The sequence below is a fragment of the Balearica regulorum genome, chromosome 4 (genome assembly GCF_011004875.1).
Source record: "Balearica regulorum gibbericeps isolate bBalReg1 chromosome 4, bBalReg1.pri, whole genome shotgun sequence".
Lineage (NCBI taxonomy): Eukaryota > Metazoa > Chordata > Aves > Gruiformes > Gruidae > Balearica > Balearica regulorum.
In genome coordinates this window covers 70,077,430-70,100,464 of record NC_046187.1, presented here as the reverse complement: position 1 = coordinate 70,100,464, position 23,035 = coordinate 70,077,430, and the positions used below count along the sequence as shown (strand labels likewise).

The 23,035-nt window shown below is 40.2% G+C and overlaps 1 protein-coding gene across 6 annotated transcripts in view; it reads right to left on the bottom strand.

Annotated features, from left to right (window-relative positions):
• The window catches only part of SORCS2 (sortilin related VPS10 domain containing receptor 2), a 561,511-nt gene that overhangs the window by 81,331 nt on the left and 457,145 nt on the right, over positions 1 to 23,035 (bottom strand). For all 6 annotated transcript variants that reach the window (XM_075752553.1, XM_075752549.1, XM_075752551.1 and 3 more), the window contains exons 6-8: positions 15,836 to 15,900; positions 13,578 to 13,696; positions 9,521 to 9,610 (exon numbers count right to left, since the gene is read on the bottom strand). In XM_075752553.1, the coding sequence (XP_075608668.1) occupies positions 9,521 to 9,610; positions 13,578 to 13,696; positions 15,836 to 15,900 (274 nt within the window). The remainder of the gene's footprint in view (positions 1 to 9,520; positions 9,611 to 13,577; positions 13,697 to 15,835; positions 15,901 to 23,035) is intronic.

Genomic DNA, 23,035 nt, shown 5'->3' with positions numbered 1-23,035 from the left:
TACTGTCAGTAAAGAGTTAAATAGTAAGGACATCTGAGAGAGAAGAAATATCTTGATTCAAGGAATCTGCATTTTTATCGATTTACCTAATTCATGGCCACAGATACTACCTCAGGCTGTAATTTCCGCAGATCCTCTAAGCAAAGCATTCATTCCTTGATGATTTCATGCTTGGACTACTGCAATTGCCTTCTTGCTGAACCTCCTGCTTTCTCTCTCCACATTCTGCAGGCTACTTGATGTCCCGCTGATCATCTAATTTTTCTGTAATGAGGCTATTCACACATGATTATTCAAATTAATTTATAAAGATCTTCTTTACTGATGTTAGAGATCTTCAGAATTTGGAACATTTCTTATTGCCACTACTCAAATTTGTTATATTTGTTCATCTCCAGGCTGCTTTTTTATATACATTCAGTATTTGAGTTCTTGTCCTTCCCTTTCATTTCTGTGCTCAAATGAGAGAGTCTGTGTACTTTTGCGTGTCCCAAGGCAGAATCTTTCTCCAGGTTTGTCGTAAAAACCATGTCATTTCCTCCATGGCACGCCCATTCCTCCATGGACATCCTTTCTCTCATCTCTACTACTTTACTTCTGCTCTGTGCAGTCTGCTAGTCTGCTTTGTCCCATGTCTTGCTGACCCACCCATCCCTGTTCTCATCACTCTCACTTCTCTCTCTCTTTTTCGTTTTTGCAAAGCTCACCAACAGCACTTTGTGTCAGAAATAGACTGTCATTCCCAAATACAACATCCTATGGTCTGCCAGCCAATTTTCTCCATTAGCTTTATCTCATCTTTTTAGGCTGTAAGCTTTTGTACATCTCTGAGAATACTTCCAATGCCACTAGCTGTATTGTTCACAGCTTTTTTTTTTTTTTTTTACATCTAAATCCCCATGAAATTTCTTTGTTCTCTTTGCTAAGGTGCATCTTGTGCATCATGTTCTGTGAATTCCTTTGTCGCAATGTTTCTTCCATCCTCCTCTCTTCACTCAGTAATGTTATACCACACTAAGCACAGATGTCTGTATGTTCATCACTAAAAATCCGTGGAACTACTCATAGGTACAAGACAGTGGACCAACCAAGGGCCAGGGATAGGTCTACCTATAGGTGCAACCAAAGAAGCCTGCAAAGTGCTCCAAAATCCACTATGCAATCAAGTCCACGGGGTCATTTCCCTATGGGTGGATGAGAGTAGACAGAAAATAGCCTTCAAATAATGTAAACAGCCACCCCAAGGAAAAAAGAATAAACTGTCTTCTAAGTCTACTTGCAGTTAAATAGTGGGTATAAAGCGCAGCTAAGGAGATTTAGGTTAGACATCAGAATATCCTTCTATAGTAGGGCCTGGCCATACACACTGAGGATACAATGCTTAGGGAGGTAACGTAGTCTTCATCCTCAGGAGATGTTAAGAGTAGATTAGACTAATGTCTGTCAGGACTGGTTTAGGCAGATGACTATGCTTTGGAAAAGGACTTCTCAAGATCCTTTCCATGTCTATTGTCTATGATCCTGTGAAAACAGGGGAAAGTAAAAACATGCCTTATTGAGATCACTTGAAATGTTACAGATACAAATGGAAATGTGATTAAAAAGATAGGATTTGGTTTTTTGGGTTTTGTTCTGGGTTTGGTTTTTGGTTCTGGTTTTTTTTGGGCGGTGGGGGTGGGATGGTTTGTTTTGTTGTTTGTTTTTTTTATTCAAGAGCTATAATTTCTTAACTATGCTAAAGAAAGTAAAGAAATTTCCAGACAAATAAGAATTTCAACTTGATAATGGCATTAGAATTAAGGACAGCTGGAAGTCTGTTGAATCAGAATTACTGTTCTACAAAAATGCTAAATGAATCCTGAAAGCAATTAAAGACTGCATATTAAAAACTGGTGTGATTAAACAAGGCATCCAGTGACAGGTCCTACCACTCCTACTCTCTCAGGGACTTGTAAGCAGCTATGTTTGTAGCAGAGAACACAATTGTTCAAATAAACACAAAGACAGTTTCAAAGTGATACTAGAAATAATTGGACACGTATAGAAGGCCAAATTGTGCAAAAGATGAGCACCACTTCAAAGAAACGTCATATCCCATGGACAGACCTGGTCTATTAAACAAAATAAAAGAGTCTGAAGGTGTGCACGTGACACAAAGTACTGTGCATGTTCAGCCATGCAATGGAGAGCGAGCACCCAAGGTGTCTTCCAGCACGTACGGAGTAATGATCAAATATGTCTTCTTAAAAACATCCACACTGCTTGAGAATGATTTCTTTACTTTTAACACAGATCAGTTGAACATTTTTCCAAAATAATCTGCTTTTAATGCAGTTGAGTCTGTTTTCACAGAAGGCTGAATGAACACCAAATAAAAAAATAAAAAAATCAGTCAAGAAGCCCAAAGCATTAAAGAATAGAGAGTCATGTTTTGGGGGAGCTAAGGATAGGAGAGAGGAAAGAAAGAGGTTTACAGGAGGGAAGAGAAATGTTTTTATTGTATACAGCCCTATACCATCTACCTTTAGTAATGCACCAGCCTATAAGTCTGCTAATACTTTACAGAATTTTATATTCAAGAAATGCCCTATATGGTTTACTATATTACTAACTGTGATAAGAAACCCTACGACACAAATAAATACAATTACACCTTGAAGACAGAAGGGTATAAAAGATACAAGGATCATACAGCAAGCTAGCGCTCCTTTGTGTATTAAAATGTGCTGATGACACAGGAAATATCATTAAGTGAAAACATTGTAGGCAAGGTTCAGCATAGCCAATAAAATGCTACACACGCAGGACTGTGGCGCTTTAATCACTAAGGCAAATAAAAAAACCACTCAAAATTCCCGGTTTTCAAATCTTACAATTTTCAGTTCAATGCCAGAATTTTGCCCCTCTACAATCTTTTAATGCTGCAGTTGGGCAATACGTTAACCTGAAGCAAGCGATAAATTAAACAGAGAACCAGGAGAAGTAAACGTATCAGAAGCACAACAGATGTAAGCACTCAAGGATGTGTAGTCTCAGCCTTGACCTCCAAATGCACCACATTTATACCCCTGTAATCTCTTAAGCACAATCAAGGTAACTGGATGGCACATATACCAAAGATAATCTCCCTAATCTTCTTTGCCTGGCTGAGTAAAATGGTGCAAGGAGAGAAATCAATAACAAGTTACACTGTGAAGAAAAGAACAGTTCCTCGAATCCGCCTCGGATGGATTGGTACAACCAGGGAGCCAGACAGCTGCTACAGCCCAGGTTCACTGGCTAGTGCTGGGACACCTCCTGGGAAAGGAACACTTCCACTCCAAAGGACACTGCTACCGCTATTTCTATTACCTTTCCCTTTATTCTTTGTTCAACAGCCACTCCTATGGACTTTCAAAAGGATGGAATAGAAGTCCTGCTGCAGCTGCACACTGCTCTTCTGCCCGGCACAGAGGAACAACCTCAGCCAGGGCGGCAGAGATGGTGAAGGGGCGACCCAAGCCGAGAAACAATTCTTGGGAGACTCCGAGACTTGCTAAATGAGCCCTCGTAGCCTCAGTACTTCGTAATCCAACCATCACGCAGCCAGAGCCTCAAGAGAACTTTGCTGACAAAAGGGCTGCAGGAATCTTTCCTGCCGTCTCTGCTGCTAATCAATGGACTCATTTAGGGGATCCCTGAAAAAGTTATGCTAAGAGGGAGCTTGATAGAGAAGGGAAGACATGCTTCAAAAGACTGATGGTTATTTAGGGAGAAAGAGTAAAACTGCTCAAAATATTTTACTCTTGGTAGTGTTATATCTATTATTGGATTGTACTGACAAGTTTGGAAGAAAAGCTGTGGTTAAAATAGTGATGTATATCTCAGACTGAGGCAAGGAAGAGGTGGGCCTGTTTCGAGCCCCTCAGGAGGGCACGAGGGGATAATCAAAAAGAATATATGGAGTTGATAAAAGGCATGTATAAGAGATTCATATTACCATGAATACATTAAAGACTTTATCTTATTTCCAAGGCAATATGATTTTTTTCTTCTTTTATTTTTATTTTTCCCCTGTACTCTCTTTTATCTTGGTTACCTGAAAAATTTTAGTTATTGCCTATTTCACAATCAAAAATTGAAAAGACATATAGAGATCAAACCAGATGAAAACAGCTTTTTCTACACCATATCTGTTCAGAACTAAACTTTCTGAATTGCAGTTGAATATAGCAGACAATAGAGCTCTTGTGTTATTAAGATTTTGTAGCTCGCATGAACAAATGCAGAATCAATGAATGCCTAGCATGAGTTCATAAAGGAGATTTGTTTACCAGAGGTGGGAAGGGGACTTGGAATAATTAAATTCTTCCAAATTGCAACAGTAAAACTACCATGATTTGTAGCAGATTCCTTGATTTGGTCAGCAATTTTGTTAACGAATTTTTTGCTTAAACTCTCAGAACGAACTAGTTCACAGTTTTATTGTTGGTCGCATTAGAGCATAACTCAAACTGCTGAATAAGGACCAGAACCCAACATACTCCTTCTCCACAGCAGACTTCTCCAGGTGAGGGCAATCAGAGCTGCAGGAACTTTTGTGCAACACAAGCATGATGACTCTCCGGATGGGGCTGCAGCCTGCGCCCTCGGCAGAGCTGCTCTCCCAGCAGCGGCGGCTGAAACCCTGCTGCAGGCTGAAAACAGCCCAAGAGAGGAACACTGGATCTCGCTGGATCTCCCTGGAACACACCTGCACATCTAGCCAGCCATTGCATGACAGAAATGCAACCCTGCTCCTCTTGGAGGAGGTATTTGAATTTTGGTATTCATTTCCTACAAGTTATTCCTGATCTAGCTTTAGCAGAAGAGAACAAGCAATAATGGTAAAATGGAATATAGTATAAAAACCAATTCAGTTTTAAAAGAATTGCTCTAAACTTCCTCTTCTGTTTCAGGAAGCATACAGGCAGCCTTTAATACGGTCTTACCAACCTTCACTACCACTCTGCCTGGCAGCAGTTGGCACTTGACTCCTGCCAAATGCAGGAGGCAGCTGTGTGATTCAATGTAGTGTCAGTATCAAACACGCTACTAAAAAAAAAAATCTCTCAAGAGCAGGCAAAAAAGAAAAAAAGAAGAAAAAAAAAATCTGAATTCTGTTCATTAGATGGCCCCCAATGGGCCTGCTCTCTGTACATATATGGAGCTATGATGCAATCCAGGTGACACGGTGGAGCTGGAGCCTAGAAACCTAGCACATGTAAAGTTTGGCTGGAAGCTGCTTTTAGCAGCCTTTTATTCACAAGTAAGGAAGCCTTGAGATATGTCCAAAGAAAAATATTTATCCTCTTCTACGTTTCTCTTTGAGGGTACATTTGGACAAATACAAACACAAATGCAAATACAAACAATACAAAACAATGGAATCATTTTTTTGCAGATTTTCAACCTCTTCATATAGAAAGGAAAACATGAAGCGTCCTTCAATAACATTTTTTTTTTAATTACTCAGTCTGAAAATGTTCACTCCATCTCCATATATAAAATCACCGTGAAAAGCATCTGTGCTGTGAAAGAATATCTGAAGAGCCCAGCACTATTCCCCCAGGCTAGAGCCTGGTGTTCCAGCACAGCTCTCCTAATGTTGTCAGCCACGTACTTAACCAGCTTGTAGTATCTTCTGACTTAGCTACGGTTTTCCCTTCCCTGTACACAACCACTGCTCAAAAACTCAAAAACATGAAACACTTGACAGAGACCACTTGGAAAGAGATTTTTTTGAAGCCTCATTCAATTCTTTTGAGAAAAATGAAATAGAGCCTATTTCAGACCCGCTTCATCTCCTGGTTAGGCAGAATCTAATGCTTTAAAAGCCCTGAAACTCAGTTCTTTTAAAAGCTATTGGTCTTAATCAAACTTAAAACCCGAGTTCTTTGTAAATTCTTTCATTCTGTTTATCTCCTACCACCACAAAAGTAGCAACTCCACAGTCACACGTTCTAGATGTATTCTTAATGTGCCAGTGTCTTTGCTGATATCCTGCTTCTTTGCAAAATTTCATCAGTAATTTGTTCATATGAATCTTTTCCTGTCTGTTCAACTTGTATTGAAAGATACATTTCTACTGCTCCTGATGATTCTCACTGAAATATGGTGTGATGGAAAATTTCAGAGCTGTGTTCTTATTTACTTCAGTATCTAAAATTTCTGCTGCAATGTCATGGTACCTAATCACTTAAAAAAAAATGCATCTTTTACAGAAGAGGTTAAAATCTCTCACATTCACCACTGTTCTAATGGATGTCTGGCTTCCAAACCCTCTTAGTGAAATCTTCAGCTCTGTTGTGTGCAGATACCCAAGAAACTCCTCTTGGAGGCATCATCAAAATGCTAAAGAGAGAATTTATTTTGTTCCACTCATCGGGTACTGCCTGAACTGGGAAGAACACAAAAACATCCCTTTCCAAATGACGCAGTCATCCTCTTCCTAGCTTACTGTTGACTCTATCCAAAACGAAACCACTAACTTCTAATTTATTTATTCAGTCAAGCCTGGAGTTAATCTGCTTAGCAAGGGAAAAAACAAAAAAACAAAACAAAACAAAAGACAAATAAACAAACCCCATATTTTCCAAGACAAAGAATTCAGCATGCAGCACTATTTCAAACAATCCAGACTACACATGACAGAAATACCAGTGAGTAATGACTGACATTTTTTGAGTACGTCAGAAATGCACTTAGTAAGAGCATATGCCCAGTAAACTACACACCCTTTGCAGATTAATGGATTTTAAGGCTAAAAGTGATGATTAGATCCTTTAGTTCGCTCTCTGCTATCTTTCCAACCAGAGAATTTCCAACAATTATTTCTGCATATTTTATAAGATACAGGAGGAGCAAATAACTTCTATATCATTAGAACAAATCTCCCAGAAAGGCACTCAGTTATGATTTAAAAACTTCAAAACCTAGAATATCTGTCACTTTCCTTGGCACATTTTCAAACACATAATCACCAACACCATTAAGAAGTTGAGCTCAGTTTCTAATTTGAATACATCTGGATTCAGCTCCCAGCTACAGTGGGTCTTTCTCTACTAACGCGCTTTTAAGGCTCCATGTTTTCTCCCCTTAAGGAGGCTTCTCCACGACAATCAAGTTGCCTCTTGATTTGCCTTTTTGAAAAACAAATTGTACTATTTCAGGGTTATTTTTTCACTGTGATCACTGCACTGATCTTGTTTATAGTGCAGTCCCGCGAACACAACATGGGTCATAGTTGACCGCAGAAGAGTAGTAGAAAGGAATGACTGGGGAGGACTTCTTAAACTGGTTTTGCTGCCAAGGAAAGCTCCACGAGACAGAGATCTAGGTCCTCCACTGTATGCTGTATCTCCAGCTCTCCTATAACATTTGATTTGCTGCTGTTTTTCACAACCAGTGCAAGCTCACTTATTACAAACATGGGTGCCTACAAGAACCGGACAATAGTCTCATATAGTTCTTTGAGTTCTGACAACCTCTGCCCATTTATTGAGATGTGTCAGCTAGATCTGAACCCAAATAACATGCCTTTTATTAATATAGTGTACTGCAATATTGATATTGAAACCAGAGGCATATGTCATTAAGCAGGTATAGTACACATCCAACTTTAAAAAGGAAAAAAAAAAAATCACTTTTCTGAATGCCTGAAGTAATCATCCACACATGGAATATGAACTAATGTCTATAATCGTAACGCTTAATGCAACTCTTAAAAATTTGAGTTAGTAGACAACTCTTTAGGAAATTTGGTGTGGGTAAAACATTTGGAACTTGGCAATCTTTACATGATTTAATTTATTGCCAGCTCATGCACACTTTTAATCACTGATTTGGGTATTTGAAAAAAATACCATAAATAATTAAACATTTAGGGAAACATCCTTCCTCACCCTTCTCCAGAATCAGCTCAAACACCTCTTCTCCCCACTTCCTACTCTCAAGTCCCTTGTTTCCACCTTGTGTTAATTTGGTTCTTCCCAACTGCTTCAGTGAGGCAACGGGCTGCGCAGGAGGTTGGGGTCACCTGCGGAAGGGTTTCTTTCTGCCACTCCTTGCTTATTCTTGGCTTTCCTCCATTGGTCCTTACTTGTTGTCTTCTGCCCCAGCGTAGGTCATCCATGAGCTGCAGTCCCTTGGGGTGTCCCTGCCCCAGCGGGAGTTGCCCAAGGGCTGCAGTCCCTCAGGGTTTGCACATCTGGCATGTTTTAAAATTTAGAACTGGACAGTCTCCTGTTGTTTTCCTACTTAAATATTTCCCCAGGGAAACATAAAGGCTACACTGAAGGCCTTAAAAACACTGAAATCATTATGCAGAAGGGTTGATATATTTACCTGTCCTTGGCTATAGATTTCTTGTAAAAATAGATAAATACATAAACAGCTATTTCCACAGTGCTACTGGAAGCATATCCCAAATAATATCCGAGGATTTGATTTGAGGGTTTTGTTAATATGTTGTATATTTAAAACCAGAAGACTACAGACCACTGCTTAGATTATTTAAAAAAAAAAAATCAAAGATGAAAAAGCAACATAAACACATTCTTTGTTTTAGAACAACTACAGCAAAAGAAGGACGTACATTGTACTCCATGGTCCTTCATTAGGTGAGCAATGAATTAAATCTGTGCATTTCAAGACATGCAAAAATAACATGTCTTAGTTCTCTAATACGTAAGTGACAGAATCACACAGAATCACATGAAAAAGGCAGGAACCTCAGGAGGTCTCTAGACCGACCTCCTGCTGGGAGCAGGGTGAGGTGTGAGGCCAGACCAGGTTACCTGGGGCTTTATCCAGCCGGGTCTTTTAAACCTCCAAGTCATTTTTCTTCAGGATTGTTGAATCCTTCTAACTGTACATAAAGTTATAAAACACATTAAGTGCAGCACAGAAATTCAATTGCATCAGTTATACCATATGTAAATATCTGTCTGTGCTTTATTGCTAATTTACTATGCAAATATAGAAACCCTATCACTATAAAAATATGCTAGACTGAAGGAACCTCTCAACAGGCCTTGCCATTCTGGTAAGTAATTAAAGTCCACATTGGGATTCCTTAATGAAATAGAACACCATCAACTGGTAAAATTCTCTTATATTACTATTCATGCTTATACCAGAAAGCACCATGTGGAATTAAACTCTAATAGATTCTTGAAAGAACACTCGCTCTATATCATTACATCGCTATTGGGTGTGTAGCATTGCTTCACGGAAGCAAAGCTCAAAAACTGTTGCGGTAACTGATGACAAATAAGCTAGCCTATGTTCTTGCCGTCTATGGTTTATGAGCTACTATATTCCTCGAATGAAAATAAAAACAGTAGGGTAAGCATATACCACAAATGGGATTCAGAAATCCTTACAAGGAGAAATTGTGATCCCAGAATAAAGAGGTTTAAAAAAGAGAAGAATAAAACTAGTTTAGGTAGAAAGAGAAGAAGAAAAATATATAAATAGAAATAAAAATGTGTATACTTACTTTTGGCAATGCATACTTTGGCAGCTTCATCTGTACAAAGCCATTGCGACGGTAAGACACATAATACTTGGTCCGATTTGCTGATGTTGTCTATACAAATGAAAAACAGAATCTGTGATAATTTATGTTCAATCTAAAGAGTATGCAATGGAAGACACTTTTTTAACCTGCAAATGAAATACATATCTATTACTTCTATTGCATGTAATTAATTTGCACAGTGTACTCTTAAAAGAATAAATAAAAAATTGTGAGAATAGACTCAAACTCTTTTGCTCTCCCTCTCTTTAGGAAGAAAAAAGTTATTTACTTCCTTTTTTCGCCATTTCAGCTGTCTTGAGTGATACCTGAGACTTCAGCATCTCACTGTCCCCAGTCCTTGTTGATATCTCTGTACCCATTGGCCTCCCACATTTCTGCCCTTTCACAGAAACCCAGGCAGCAGCACTCTCCAGGTAAGAGGTGGGGAGAGGGTACACTGGCCACGAACAACTGGTACCTCAAGGGCAAGCCGTACTCCAACAGCACTATTCAAAGCAAAGCACAAAAGGCTGAATAAATCATGCTACTGTTGTGTAAAGCATTCACTATTTTGACTAATATTTTCTATACAGAATAAAACACTTCCCAGTGTAAGATGCTAACATGCCACATGGAGGATTCTGAATCCACTGGTCAGTCAGTTTGAAAATCTGTGATACATCCTGAAGACACAATTAGATGCTTAAATAGAGAGGTAAAACACATATTTCAACTGTTTGTATATATGGAACTGAAGACAATTAGGTTGTATGTAAAATACTTGGAGGCTTATGAAGATTTTCACCAAAGAAAGCCAACAGAAATGTGCATTGAAAGGAACACCGCTGTATGACTATTAGCCATTAGCCCTTTCTCCTCTTCGTAATAACAGATACGCTGGTCATTTTAAGACTTCGCCTTATTCACAAAAAAATCCATGTAAATATTGTTCCAAAGTAGCAAAAGGAAGATTCTAAATAAACATTGATGAAAACACTCAGCTAACAGCTTCTCTAGGTTTTTCTAGTTGGAAATATAACACCAAAATCTGTGCAAGTATAGAAATTGGCACATTTCCAAGTAAGTGTCTGGAGCACCATCAGATCAGATTAGCAAAGGTTTTAGCTTGTGGCAAATAATATTTCACTTTTTTTTTCACATTTATTCCCTCCAGGAGATCAGCTAGGTAACGGCTATTCAGTCATTTTCACTAAGTTTATAAAAGGTGGCTGCTTTGCAGGAATGAACTGGTCAAAAACAGAAAATGGAAAAAGTGAAATGAAACGTGCAAAATTTTTCTCTGGTGGACAAATCAGACTGTGGAACAGAAGCATAAACAGACTCGTCTTCTTTCTTTGACTTAGGAAATCCATTTAAAATCCTACCCCATTGTTTTTCTCCTCAACTGTTGTGTTTAAAAATGGAACCTGATTTGGAAAACAGCCTATGCTGAAGCATGCAAACTTGACTTGGCTTGGCAAAAATGGAGTTGATGCATGACAGCAGGTCCACCTGCCTGAATATTTTAAAGATATCAAAATATTTAACATTATAATCATTATTACTCTTTCTTTAAACCAATTTCCTTTTTTGTGGTAGAAAGAAGTTGATGCCCTTTAAGAATGTGATTTGTTAAATGATGGATTAAACCAAAAACCTCACCATTTATTTAATTAGTGTTAAAAAGCAGTCTCATCCATCTTATCATAGCCTTCTTGTTCATTATGCATTTATTTTATGTCACTCATTTTAAATGACTGAAGATGATGCAAGGCAGCAGAGAATTGGAGTTGAAGCAGCTAGCCATGTCAAGCCTCACTGACACTGAAGGCGGGTCTGTGCTTAAAAACAGCGTTGAAACTTTAATCCTCCTGCTAAAATCACCTCTGACACTGTCTGACTGTCAGTGCAAACTGGAAAAGAAATGAGTATTAGAAAGTTCCTGATCATCTTGGGTGTAGATAGACGTACTAAAGAAATGGGGTTGAGATCTTCCTCTAAGAGAGTAGAAGTCTGAGATTTGGGCCAGGATTAGCAGTGGAGACCTGCAATTCTCTGCTTCACAGCTGCACAGCTGGGGGGATGTGAGCGATGCCAGGGGCAATAAGACAGTCTCAAACCATCCTCTCTTTTTGCACAGATAATTCTGTCCCATCTTCTTTCTGACAGATATTGCTGTGATATTCAGAGGACTCCTTGGTCTGACTCTAACTTATATACCAATATTTTAATCTCAAATTTCCACATGGTTTCAAACGTATGCTGTTTCTCAGATGCGCAGCTGCTGTGTGGTTTCACTGGAACAGCTAAGTAGTGCCCTGCATCACAACTCAGGGGTGGCTGCACTTCAGATGTGACCATAGGATCCCAGAGTTATCTTCTATCCTCCAGTAATGTATCTATGGCTAACTGTAAACCAATTTAGCAAAAAAAAGATGTATATTACATACGGTGAATTACTGCAGATAAGTCTGAAAGAAAAAGACTAGAGACGTTTCCCCTTTATGTGGAATACATGCACATCTCATCTACCGGCGCTGACGTGTCTCAAATCTGCAGAGACTATGTTATCAGTGGCATCATTTTCCCAGTAGCAACTGTCCATTATGTTATACGTACATTTCCAGGTTGCACTTCCATTTTGTGTCTGCCCATGCCTGGCATGAGACAGAAAAAACCAGCTCAAGATGCAATTATACAAGATGTCCAGCAAAAAAAAAAAAAAAAAGCTTGAAGAGGAAGCAGCTTGTGTTTTGCTGAGCATGGCAGTCTGGAAGTTCACATGGTGAGAAGCACTTCTCACCGTCTGCACACTGTGAAATTGATTTTAGAGTGTGCCTGGGGGGAGCCACGGATAATACCACCTTTGAGCAAAACGGGTGCCATAAGTGCTAGACCTGAGATGAAAAACACCTACTTTAACTCAAAAATACTTTTCCTAATCCATTTTGCTGTTTCTTTGTGATGCTAAATGTTCTAAACCATGTGGGCCTTCAAAAACGCTATGGCAAACAAGAGGAGGACAGATCTTTTGTTTCTTTATCAATTTACGGATCCTTTTGGAAGAAACAGCCACAGTGGGGGAAAGCTGCAAAGAAGCCAATCTGATATACACCGAGGCGGCAGCGAGGAGAGCTATCCATCACCACAATACTGCTTTCCTGCAAGAGTCAATAAACAAGCCTTTGCAACAAGCAAATCATATCAAAGTAAAGGAAAAATGATAGTCAACCACTGAGGAAAGTAAAAGCAACTTCCCTAGGAAAATATGAAAAAACAGGTAAGACATAACCTTTCTTTCAGAAGCTTGTAGCTCTGACAGATTCAAGTCGCAACCAGTCCCAAGCACATAAAATGACATGAATTTCAAGTGTGCCTGAGCTGTACGTGGTGCCATAAGGCTGATGGAGCCCCAGCCCCAGTTTCTGCATGCAGGTGGTGTAGTCTGGGAATGAAATAATCCCAGTGTAATTTGGACCATCAGAAGTTGCTTCAAGCTTCCCACCTACGGCTGTTTCACCCTTTCGCTTCCTAAGTGCAGTTGCATAAATTCTTTCCCAGGAAAACCTCTTCTTCACGAGAGAATCCATGTGAGGAAGCTGAGCCACTATGTCAGTGACTTTCCTTGGATACTCTTCTTAGGGAACCTTTTTGTACTATGGACGTACTGGAAAGGAACCCAAAGAGGTTGTAAGCATAAAAACAAAAGGGTTGCATTTTGCCTAACATACAAGAGTATTTATAAAATGTAATTTTGAACCATGCAATCTATTTGAAAGTTTCCGTCTTGTTAGAGCTAGGTCAATGATAAACTAAAATCAACCAAAAAACCAGGCAACTGGTTGCACAAATTAAAGGTGCATTGGTTTGGGGGTTTTTTTGACTGATAAAGTTTTGTTCCATGTAAAAATTCATATATCATCATTCATACTCTGGAACAGGTTTCTCCATGCTCCTAAATTACAGTGTTGCTCTGCTGCTTAAAATTTTATTTTTGAATTTGAAAATGGGCTGTCTCTCTAGAAAGTGGCAGTACCTGAAGAAATATGTAGTCGTCCTGCACAGTCAGGGAATCCCGATCAGTGCCACCAGCAAACTGGACTGTCATTGTCTGATCAGAGCAATTTTGAATCTGGCAAGTGATGTAGCGATAACCTGAGGGAAGAGAGACAGAAACATATGACAGGGCTATCAAGGGAAAAAGAAGCAAGCAATATAAAATGTTATTCATGTAGGGAAAGCGCTGCCTTTGCCAGTCGAGTTAGTTGTAAAATTATTATATTAAACCTTCATACAAGAGTATTTCAATCTCCGATGTAGCGAGAATACATTAACTGCTTACAGTTCAGATCCTTCCCGGGAGGCAGCCTGTTATTATCTAAATTTTGCTGGTCCAGAGAGATTAGGGGTTAGACGAATGAGACATTCATGGGTGGGGATAATAGAAGGAGCCTCTTTTCTCACTTAAGCTATGCACAGAGCCGAATTATTCACTTGGAGAAATGGCAGCCTGACACAACATAACTGAAATCAATAGATCAGCACCAGTATAAAATTGTGATGAGTGAGAAGAGAATCAGACTCTGTTTAATAGACAGCACGCGGAATTTTAAAGGTTATTTTCAAAGCTCTGTAGGAAAGTTAGGACACACTATTAATACGCTAGTGGAACTGCTCTGCTGGGGCAGGACTTCTATATTCAGAGTTAATACCTTGCTGAAAAAGCCTTGCCTGGTTTATATCAGTGGAGGCTGTGGCCTCTCTCTTCCTCTCCCGTTAGCAATAGGCAAGGAATATACTCTCTGCCTGGGCTGCCAGAACAGCATCACTGCATCTTTGATGCAATCTGCTCTTATCAGAGAGACCAGAGCCAATAATCATATCGTATGCCAGCTGTGGCCCACAGACCTTCTCCTGGATTCAAGTCCTTGCACAGCTCACCCTTCCTCGCAAGCTTTTGAGCACAAAGTGACTTTCCCAAGTGCAGTGCGAAAAATGTTATATGCACAATCCTGTGTCCAGATCACTAATTCTCTCCATGCTCCAGATACAGCAAATAACGCATCCCCATGTATGTCCTTCATTACTTTTGCAGTGAAATAGGACATGCATTCCACACTTTATGACTTTTAATTAGCAAAGGCAAAAACAGTATACTAGATAGAAATATTCATTTTAAAATCTGGATCTGTTTAAGAGGCAGCTAGATTCAATCCAAGTTCTCCTGGTTATGTCCAAATCATCACCACAAGGATATTTGAGCAAGCACAGCAATGGCCCGCAGAAAAGTCTTGCAGCTATTCATCATGCACATGACAAGCATTATAGCTCTTTATCATACAGATAGTAGAAAAATGCTGTTTCCACTAAAATCAATGCTGATACTTGTACTGGCCGTAAGAGCACAAAGTCAGTTTGTTGAGAACCCAGCCAGGAGATATTTCATGAGAGTTTCTTTTTCTGCTGTTTCTGTTAAATAAAAAATTCCTTCTATCCAGCCCCTGAAGAATCTTACACTGTTTCTAAACAGAGCAGTTGATGGGGCTGTGTAGGGGTCACCAAGTCTCAGAAATCTCACTGCTAAAAGATTTAGAAACTTTGTCATCTAGATTTTAACATGACAACTTTGATTTTATTAATACAGCTGAAATGAAGAAAAGCTATGGGATCAGGGAAAGTCAAACTGTGCACTCTTCACAACTCATTTTTAAGACTGTACAGGAATTTAAGATGACCTGATTCAAGAAATTAAATTATCTTTCAATAGTAAAATCGATAACAAGAAACTATACGCACTTCTGGGATCACGATGACTCTTCATACAGCACATCCTGACTGCTAATCTGGTTTTTTGTTTATTTTCCTTTCCAAGTCACAAAACATGAGGAAATTCTGGGAGATGGTGGTTAGTGTAGTAGGACTGACATATGCAACGATTCACTGTAACAGACACTTACCCAGCACTAATACTGCATTGCCAGTTTTATTTGCAAATCGGGAAAAAATGTTCAATGTTTAACTGCCAGAATAAATTGCACTATTAATGAACATTTTCAACGGAGTATAGCATCTTGACGTCAATTCGTCTTAGAATGGAAAACAAGTAAATTTTAAATTATACTATATTTTTATATAACAGGACAGCTTTGCTGACTACAGATAAACAGAGAAAGAATTTGACTTGGACAATTTCTCTTCTGACTAGTTTTTAAAACAATCCAGAAAGTACTCTCTAAAACAAAGAGAAATGTCTATACGCTAGGGAATCAATTGATAACATTTTCATTTGCATACCTCCACTGGGGTCCTGGATTTCCATGTGAACTAAATCAGGGTCTCCGTCAACTCCAGCAACAGCCCTGAGAACATAATATAATCAAGTTATGCAGAGCCAGCTACTGAATAATAATTATATGGATGGAAGAAAAGAAAGGATTTCATACTTTAACATTCTAGCTGGGAAATTAAAATAAACCCCATTTATAATGTCCTATTACTAACATCTAAATGGAAACTATTTCTTTCCGTACTTGACATTACAGGTTTTTAAAATTTCTTTAGAATCTCTTTTACTAAAATATGTAAATAGGATTAATTGGAGAAAAGAACAGAAATAAGTATGAAATTGGAAACAAAACTTCATAATCATAAATTGATATATAAATACACACAGATACGCACACACTCACATACGCTGGCAAGCGATAGAGTGTCTTTTTACAATTACATTTGACATTTGAGACTACAAGGCAGATTTAGTGCTAAAATAGACTTAGATTCCATTCTTATTAGAAATATCTTAAACTTGACACATAGCTTCCATAACAAATTGATATATCTTTGGTTAGTATATTCAAGAGAAGAGTAGATTCTACTTTGACAAAGGAAGAAAGTAAAGAATAATTTTGAGAAAAATATCCTGAGAGAGAAATTCAGTCAGAATTGATCAAGGTGTAGTTTAACTTCAAAAAGGTGTAATGGGAATACAGGCTGCTTTTCTCTTAATATCTCCCACGTTACATATACTCAGGCAAAAGATGAGGTTTCTACCCTCAGGGCTTCCACCCCAACCTGGGAAAAGCAGCCCCAGCTGCGCGTTTTTCTGGCCCTTCCACCGCCATAAGTCAGGCAGGTTCCACAGAGAAAGCTTTGGGCTGACAGTTGTGCTGTCGCTAAATGAAGCAGAATCCAGCCCCACTCCCACAGCTACATCCCCCTTCACAAGGCTCTTCGCTGGTACGGTAAGAGTCCATCGAGTCAGCAGATGTGAGTTGAAGACACGCAAAGGAGATACATCGAGTGATAAAGTGCAGCTGGATGCAGATATTAAAAAAGCCCATTAAAATACTTAAGAGAAAATTATCATTTTGATACAATTATTAATAATCAAATGCAATAAAGCTATACTTTGGATTGAAATTACATCAGTGTTTAATGATTTTAATAACATTGATTTATGAGGAGCGGTTAAAACTCAGACTCAGTAATTGGTGGCTCCTTGGGAATGCAGGCCGGGGGGGAGAGACTGGATGATTTCCACTGCTGCGTAACAACCAGAAATAATCACATATGCTGTTTTTTCCCCAATAAGATAAACGATCAGTCCAAAGAAGGAAGGGAAGGAGGAGGGATGAACCCCCGCCAAGCCATGAGATGTGAAGGAAACTTCTAGTGGGAATTTTATAGTAAATGCATGGAAAAATCTTGCATTTACTAAGGAACTGGTCTCTGAAAGACAAACTAGTCTAGCATCCTGGAGGCAACACATTAAGTCTTTCTCTTGGACAAACTGGCTGCTCATGGCTTGGATGGGCATGCTCTTCACTGGGTAAAAACCCAGCCGGACGGCCAAGCCCAAAGAGTTGTGGTGAATGGAGTTACATCCAGCTGGTGGCCAGTCACAACTGGTGTTCCCCAGGGCTCAATACTGGGGCCAGTTCTCTTTAGTATTTTTATCAATGATCTGGATGAAGGGATGGAGTGCACCCTCAGTGAGTTTGCAGGCAACTCCAAGCTGATCTGCCGGAGGGAACTGGACAGGCTGATGGGCTTAGACCAACTGCATGAGGTTCAACAATGCTCAGTGCTGGGTCCTGCACTTGGGTCACAACAACCCTATGCAATGCTACAGGCTTGGGGAAGAGTGGCTGGAAAGCTGCCCAGCAGAAAAGGACCTGGGGGTGTTGGTCAATAGTTGGCTGAATAGGAGCCAGCAGTGTGCCCAGGTGGCCAAGAAGGCCAACAGCACCCTGGCCTGGATCAGAAATAGTGTGGCCAGCAGGACTAGGGCAGTGATCATCCCCCTGTACTCAACACTGGTGAGGCTGCACCTGGAGTACTGTGTTCAGTTTTGGGCCCCTCACTACAAGACATTGAGGTGCTAGAGCATCTCCAAAGAGGAGCAATGAGGCTGGCGAAGGGTCGAGAGCACAAGTCTTATGAGGAGCAGCTGAGGGAACTGGGGTTAAACAACTGGAGAAAAGGGAGACCTTCTCACTCTCTACAACTACCTGAAAGGAGGTTGTAGCCAGGTGGGGGTGTTCATCTCTTCTCCCAAGTAACAAGTGATAGGACAAGAGGAAATGGCCTCAAGTTGCACCAGGGTAGGTTTAGATTGGATATTAGGAAAAATTTCTTCACTGAAAGGGTTATCAAGCACTGGAACAGGCTGCCCAGGAAGTGGTTGAGTCACCATCCCTGGAGATATTCAAAAGATGTGTAGATGTGGAGCTGAGGGAAATGGTTTAGTGGTGGACTTGGCAGTGTTAGGTTAATGGTTGGAACTGATGATCTTAAAGGTCTTTTCCAATCAAAATGATTCTATGATTCTAAGTCAGAAAAGATGTTATATTCACTGAGGTCTGATTGCTCATGTATATTCCAGAGAGAAGGGATCTGCGAACTACTTTGCTGTGTGTGCTGCATCTATTTTTCTACATATTCACAACACCAAATCAAACCTGCTATCAACTCTGCAGTCAGCTTTTTGAAGGAAGAAAATTACGTCTGCTGAATATTTTACTTTTTGTGCTGGACTTCATGCAGCTGAATCACAAACTAACAGAAAGTTTAGGGTTGAAATTTTCTGAGGCTCAGCCTGACACACTGATCAGCGTCAATAATGCAAAGAAAGGTTTTGGGTACTTAGGAAACAACCTCTGGTATCTGTAATTTATCACACACAATTTCATAAGCACAGTTTGAGATACTTGTCAATACCTTTACCTTCTCATATTTAACAGCTCAGAAGTGACAATGATCTCATGTCTACCATGTTCCTCCTAACAGTGGCAGCTGACACAAGTAGCCTCTAATCTCATTTCCAATGTAATCTTTTAATGGAAGAAGTAACTGATCTGTTCTAATGAACACTGCACGGACACAGAAAATGGAAGTTTCCAAGCCAGACTACTTTTCTCCTTTAGACTTTTATTTGAGTAGATATGAATAAATCACAAGGAAGGTTTGGTTTTTTTTAACCCAGCCAGGAAAAAGTAATACCTCTTTTCCCCCTGAAGTTCAGACGTTTCCCCTAGCCCCTCTTTTAAACCTACCCTTTATTAACCAGGAGAACAGTTACTTCCAAAAGGTAAGTCCTCTATTCCTAAACCAGCTGGATCACCTCCTACAGTGTCCATGGAGTATAAAGAAGATTTAGGATGACAGCTCCATGCTGTAGTTTGACAAGTATTTCTTCTCATTGCTCTACTAGATTAAGCCACCCCATCCTGTGTCTCAAATCTTGCCTCTCTTTCACTGCCTCAGCCATCCCATTGAACATGCCAGGTCCCAGCATTGGGAATTGTCTAATTTAAAGGTGACCCTACAAAGATATAAGCCACAAGGCTGCCAAAAGAAATGATCACTAAGGTATACCTATAGATCTCTAACTTTAAACAAGTGTAATAGGCAAGATGCACCTAAATTGCTGAATTCATCCATTCTGAAAGGCACAAATCAAGTAAGCAGAATATTTCAAAAATATGTTTTGTGATTTCATTACTGTAATTGTACAGATGAGCTATAACAGCAGAGACTCTTTACTCATGGAAGACATTACATTCCCAAAGTCTACTGTTGAATGTCAGCTATAGAGCAGTTTTCAAACTCCAAAGTCTTTACCCAGCTTTACAAACAGTTAGGACTAGTCCTTTCTTCTTTTACTGAAAAAAAGACCCCATCTATTATGGCTGCTAAGAAAATCTTCAGAATAGAGCATAACTAACGCAGAGACCTTGAAGCTATATCCCTGAAGAATAACCTAATCTATTCATTTCAGTGGACTCCTCTGCACATAGTACTTCAAAAAGCAATACTGTTATTTCACTTGTGCTTAAATCACGAACCAAAGGAAAAGCTGTATGACACCATGCAGACTAAACACAGTCTAGGTACCTCTGCCCCTGTGATATAGCTTTCTTAAAATGATGGGCAAACAACGTACGTACAGGAACACATACAGTAAATGATCCATTTAAAAGGAAGGCTCAATTATATGTTTTTTCATATTGAGGGAGAAATAAGACTTTTTTTTTTTTTTTTAACATATTAATTTACAAACTTACTACTACAACAACATAAATGCATTGTACCAGTGTGACATCCATTCACAAGCACAGCTTACTGTTCCTCAGCTGGCTTTAGGATAGGACCTCTTCTGTCTTATAAAGCACAGAGGCAATGGGCCCTGATAATCCAACAGCTTCTTCCTTTTTAGTTGACATTTCAGCATCAATTTTTATTTTTACTTTCTCCCAAAGAGAACAAGCACTTTCTCAAGAACTATCTATTTTCCTCAATTTCAGCAGGGGTTTCGGTTTGGTTAGAATTCCTCCACTTTTCTTCTCACAGTAATTTGCAATGAAACTGTTCCTATCTCAGCAATTTCAGACCATTTCTTTGTTTATGTGTTTTACTTGGGCAAAGGAGGTTTTGCCACTGAATTTAGGGTTTTCTGATTTGGGTTGCTTTAGATTTATACATTCAACCATTTCAATTTCCAATGAAATTCAGACTAACTTTAATTTTAGATCAAACAAGTGTTCCTCTAGGAAAAGATATACCATGCTGGATAAAGCAAGTGCAACACATCAGCACTTCAGATCACATAACAGCATGGTTACAACACTTCACAATTAAAATAGCCCAACTTGATTGTAGGGTGGTAGCCTCAATATGCTTCTTCCCTCTCAAGTGAACACGAGTTCCCGTTATCTCCCTTGTGCTTGTCTGACACCATGTTGAGCCTCTTGGGAAAACTAGTCCCGTAGAATAGAATTTTAGAACTTTTTAGAGGGATTAGATTTCTGTTTCTTAAATCACCGGATCATGCCAGCAGTTGAGCACCAATCCTGTGGAAGAGAAGCAGCAAGACAGTCCCTTTTGGTGGTCCAGAAGTGAAATTGCCTCAGCCCTGGTGCAGCCTTTGTGCATGTCTAACTTCGTTTATGTCATAAAGCTGCATCTAATAAAACACGATGGGAAGCAGACAGAAATCAGGGCACCTTTGTTTCCATTCAGGCCTGACTTCGGGAAGATGAATTTATCGCCAATTAGTGAGAAACAAAGACCAAACTAAAAAAAACCCCACCTCCTCCCACCCCTCTTCTCTCCTTCCCAGGCTCAACTTCACTCCCCATTTCTCTCCCTCCCCCCCCCCGGCAGCACAGGGGGACGGGGAATGGGGGTTGTGGTCAGTTCATCACACGTTGTCTCTGCTGCTTCTTCCTCCTCAGGGGGAGGACGACTCGCACTCTTCCCCTGCTCCAGCACGGGGTCCCTCCCACAGGAGACAGTCCTCCACCAACTTCTCTAGCGTGAGTCCTTCCCACGGGCTGCAGTTCTTCACCAACTGCTCCAGCGTGGTCCCTTCCACGGGGTGCAGACCTTCAGGAGCAGACTGCTCCAGCGTGGGGTCCCCCACAAGGTCACAAGTCCTGTCAGCAAACCTGCTCTGGTGTGGGCTCCTCTCTCCATGAGGCAACAGGTCCTGCCAGGAGCTTGCTCCAGCACAGGCTTCCCACGGAGTCACAGCCTGCTTCGAGGCATCCACCTGCTCTGGTGTGGGGTCCTCCATGGGCTGCAGGTGGATATCTGCTCCACCATCATCAACCACAGGCTGCAGGGGGACAGCCTGCCTCACCAGGCTCCAGGGGAATCTCTGCTTCCATACCTGTAGCACCTCCTCTCTCTCCTTCACTGACCTAGATGTCTGCAGAATTGTTCCTCTCACATCTTCTCACTCATCTCTGCCAGATGCTGTTGAACAGCTTTTTTACCCTTTCTTAAACACGTTATCACAGAGATGCCACCAGTGTCACTCATGGGCTCAGCTTTGGCCAGTGGTGGGTGTCTCTTGGAGCCGGCTGGAACTGGCTCTGTCCAACATGGGGCAGCTCTTGGTCTCTTCTCACAGAAGCCCTGAACTCCCCTGCTACCAAACCTTGCCACATAAACCCAATACAGTCATACACACCACCACACAGATAGAAATAGAAACAAATACCATCCGAAGTGATTAAGTCAAACGTAAGAATGACTGCCCACACACATTCTTGGCTTCCCACACTAGAGCATTCTCACACAAAATTCAATGTTAAAGGCTCACTGAAATCCTCTGCATTTCTCTCTCCTTCAGGGCATAACATTGCTGAAATCCCCTCTTTCACCTGACACTTGAATAACCAGGAACCTGCTACACTTGTCATTAATGGGTATGGCTGTGATTGATTACTCGTATGGTATTTCATGATGAGAACAGAACTTTGGTCCCCTGAGAACAACTGCTCCACCCAAATAAGCTTGTAATTTTTTATTTTTATGTTCTCACCCCTCGTGAAAATGGAGAACCTACAGCTAAAAATACGAGTAACAGATACCCATGGCACAGGATTCACATGTCCTAGTGAGTTGAGGATAGAGCATTTCTAAGGCTCTAGACAGAGTCATAAAGGAAATGTGCTGGGTCTAGTTCTCTGGTAATTACAGATTCATGACGTACTGTCCAGGGTACATTTGTGCTGGTCTAGACAGCTGATTCACAATCAATTCTTTGCCTCTGTATTACTAAGCTCTATTTTGAGAAATCAAAAAGGAACTTAACTGGTACATAAGCCTTGGGGACTGAGAAGAATAGCAGCAGAGCCAGAGGAATCCAAACTGCACTACTTTCTTCTTCTCAAGGATTACCACATAACACACCACTATTTTTTTTAAATGGGCTTGATATATAAAACCAATTACATACCATGTGATGTGTGAGTGTTTAATGTTTGGCTGGGATAGGTCATATGATTCTATTTTGAAAGTAAACTCTTTGCATTCCCTCCTACAAATACACCAAGAACTGGAAAAATTACTTGTAAAGGTTGGGTACTACAACATCCCTTAAACAGAAATCATCACATTGGGGCAATACTGCATGGCCATTTGCAGTTTGTATACAGCAGTAAAATCAGTCACGGTAATTGAAGTTTCTTAACTTTAAAGCACAAG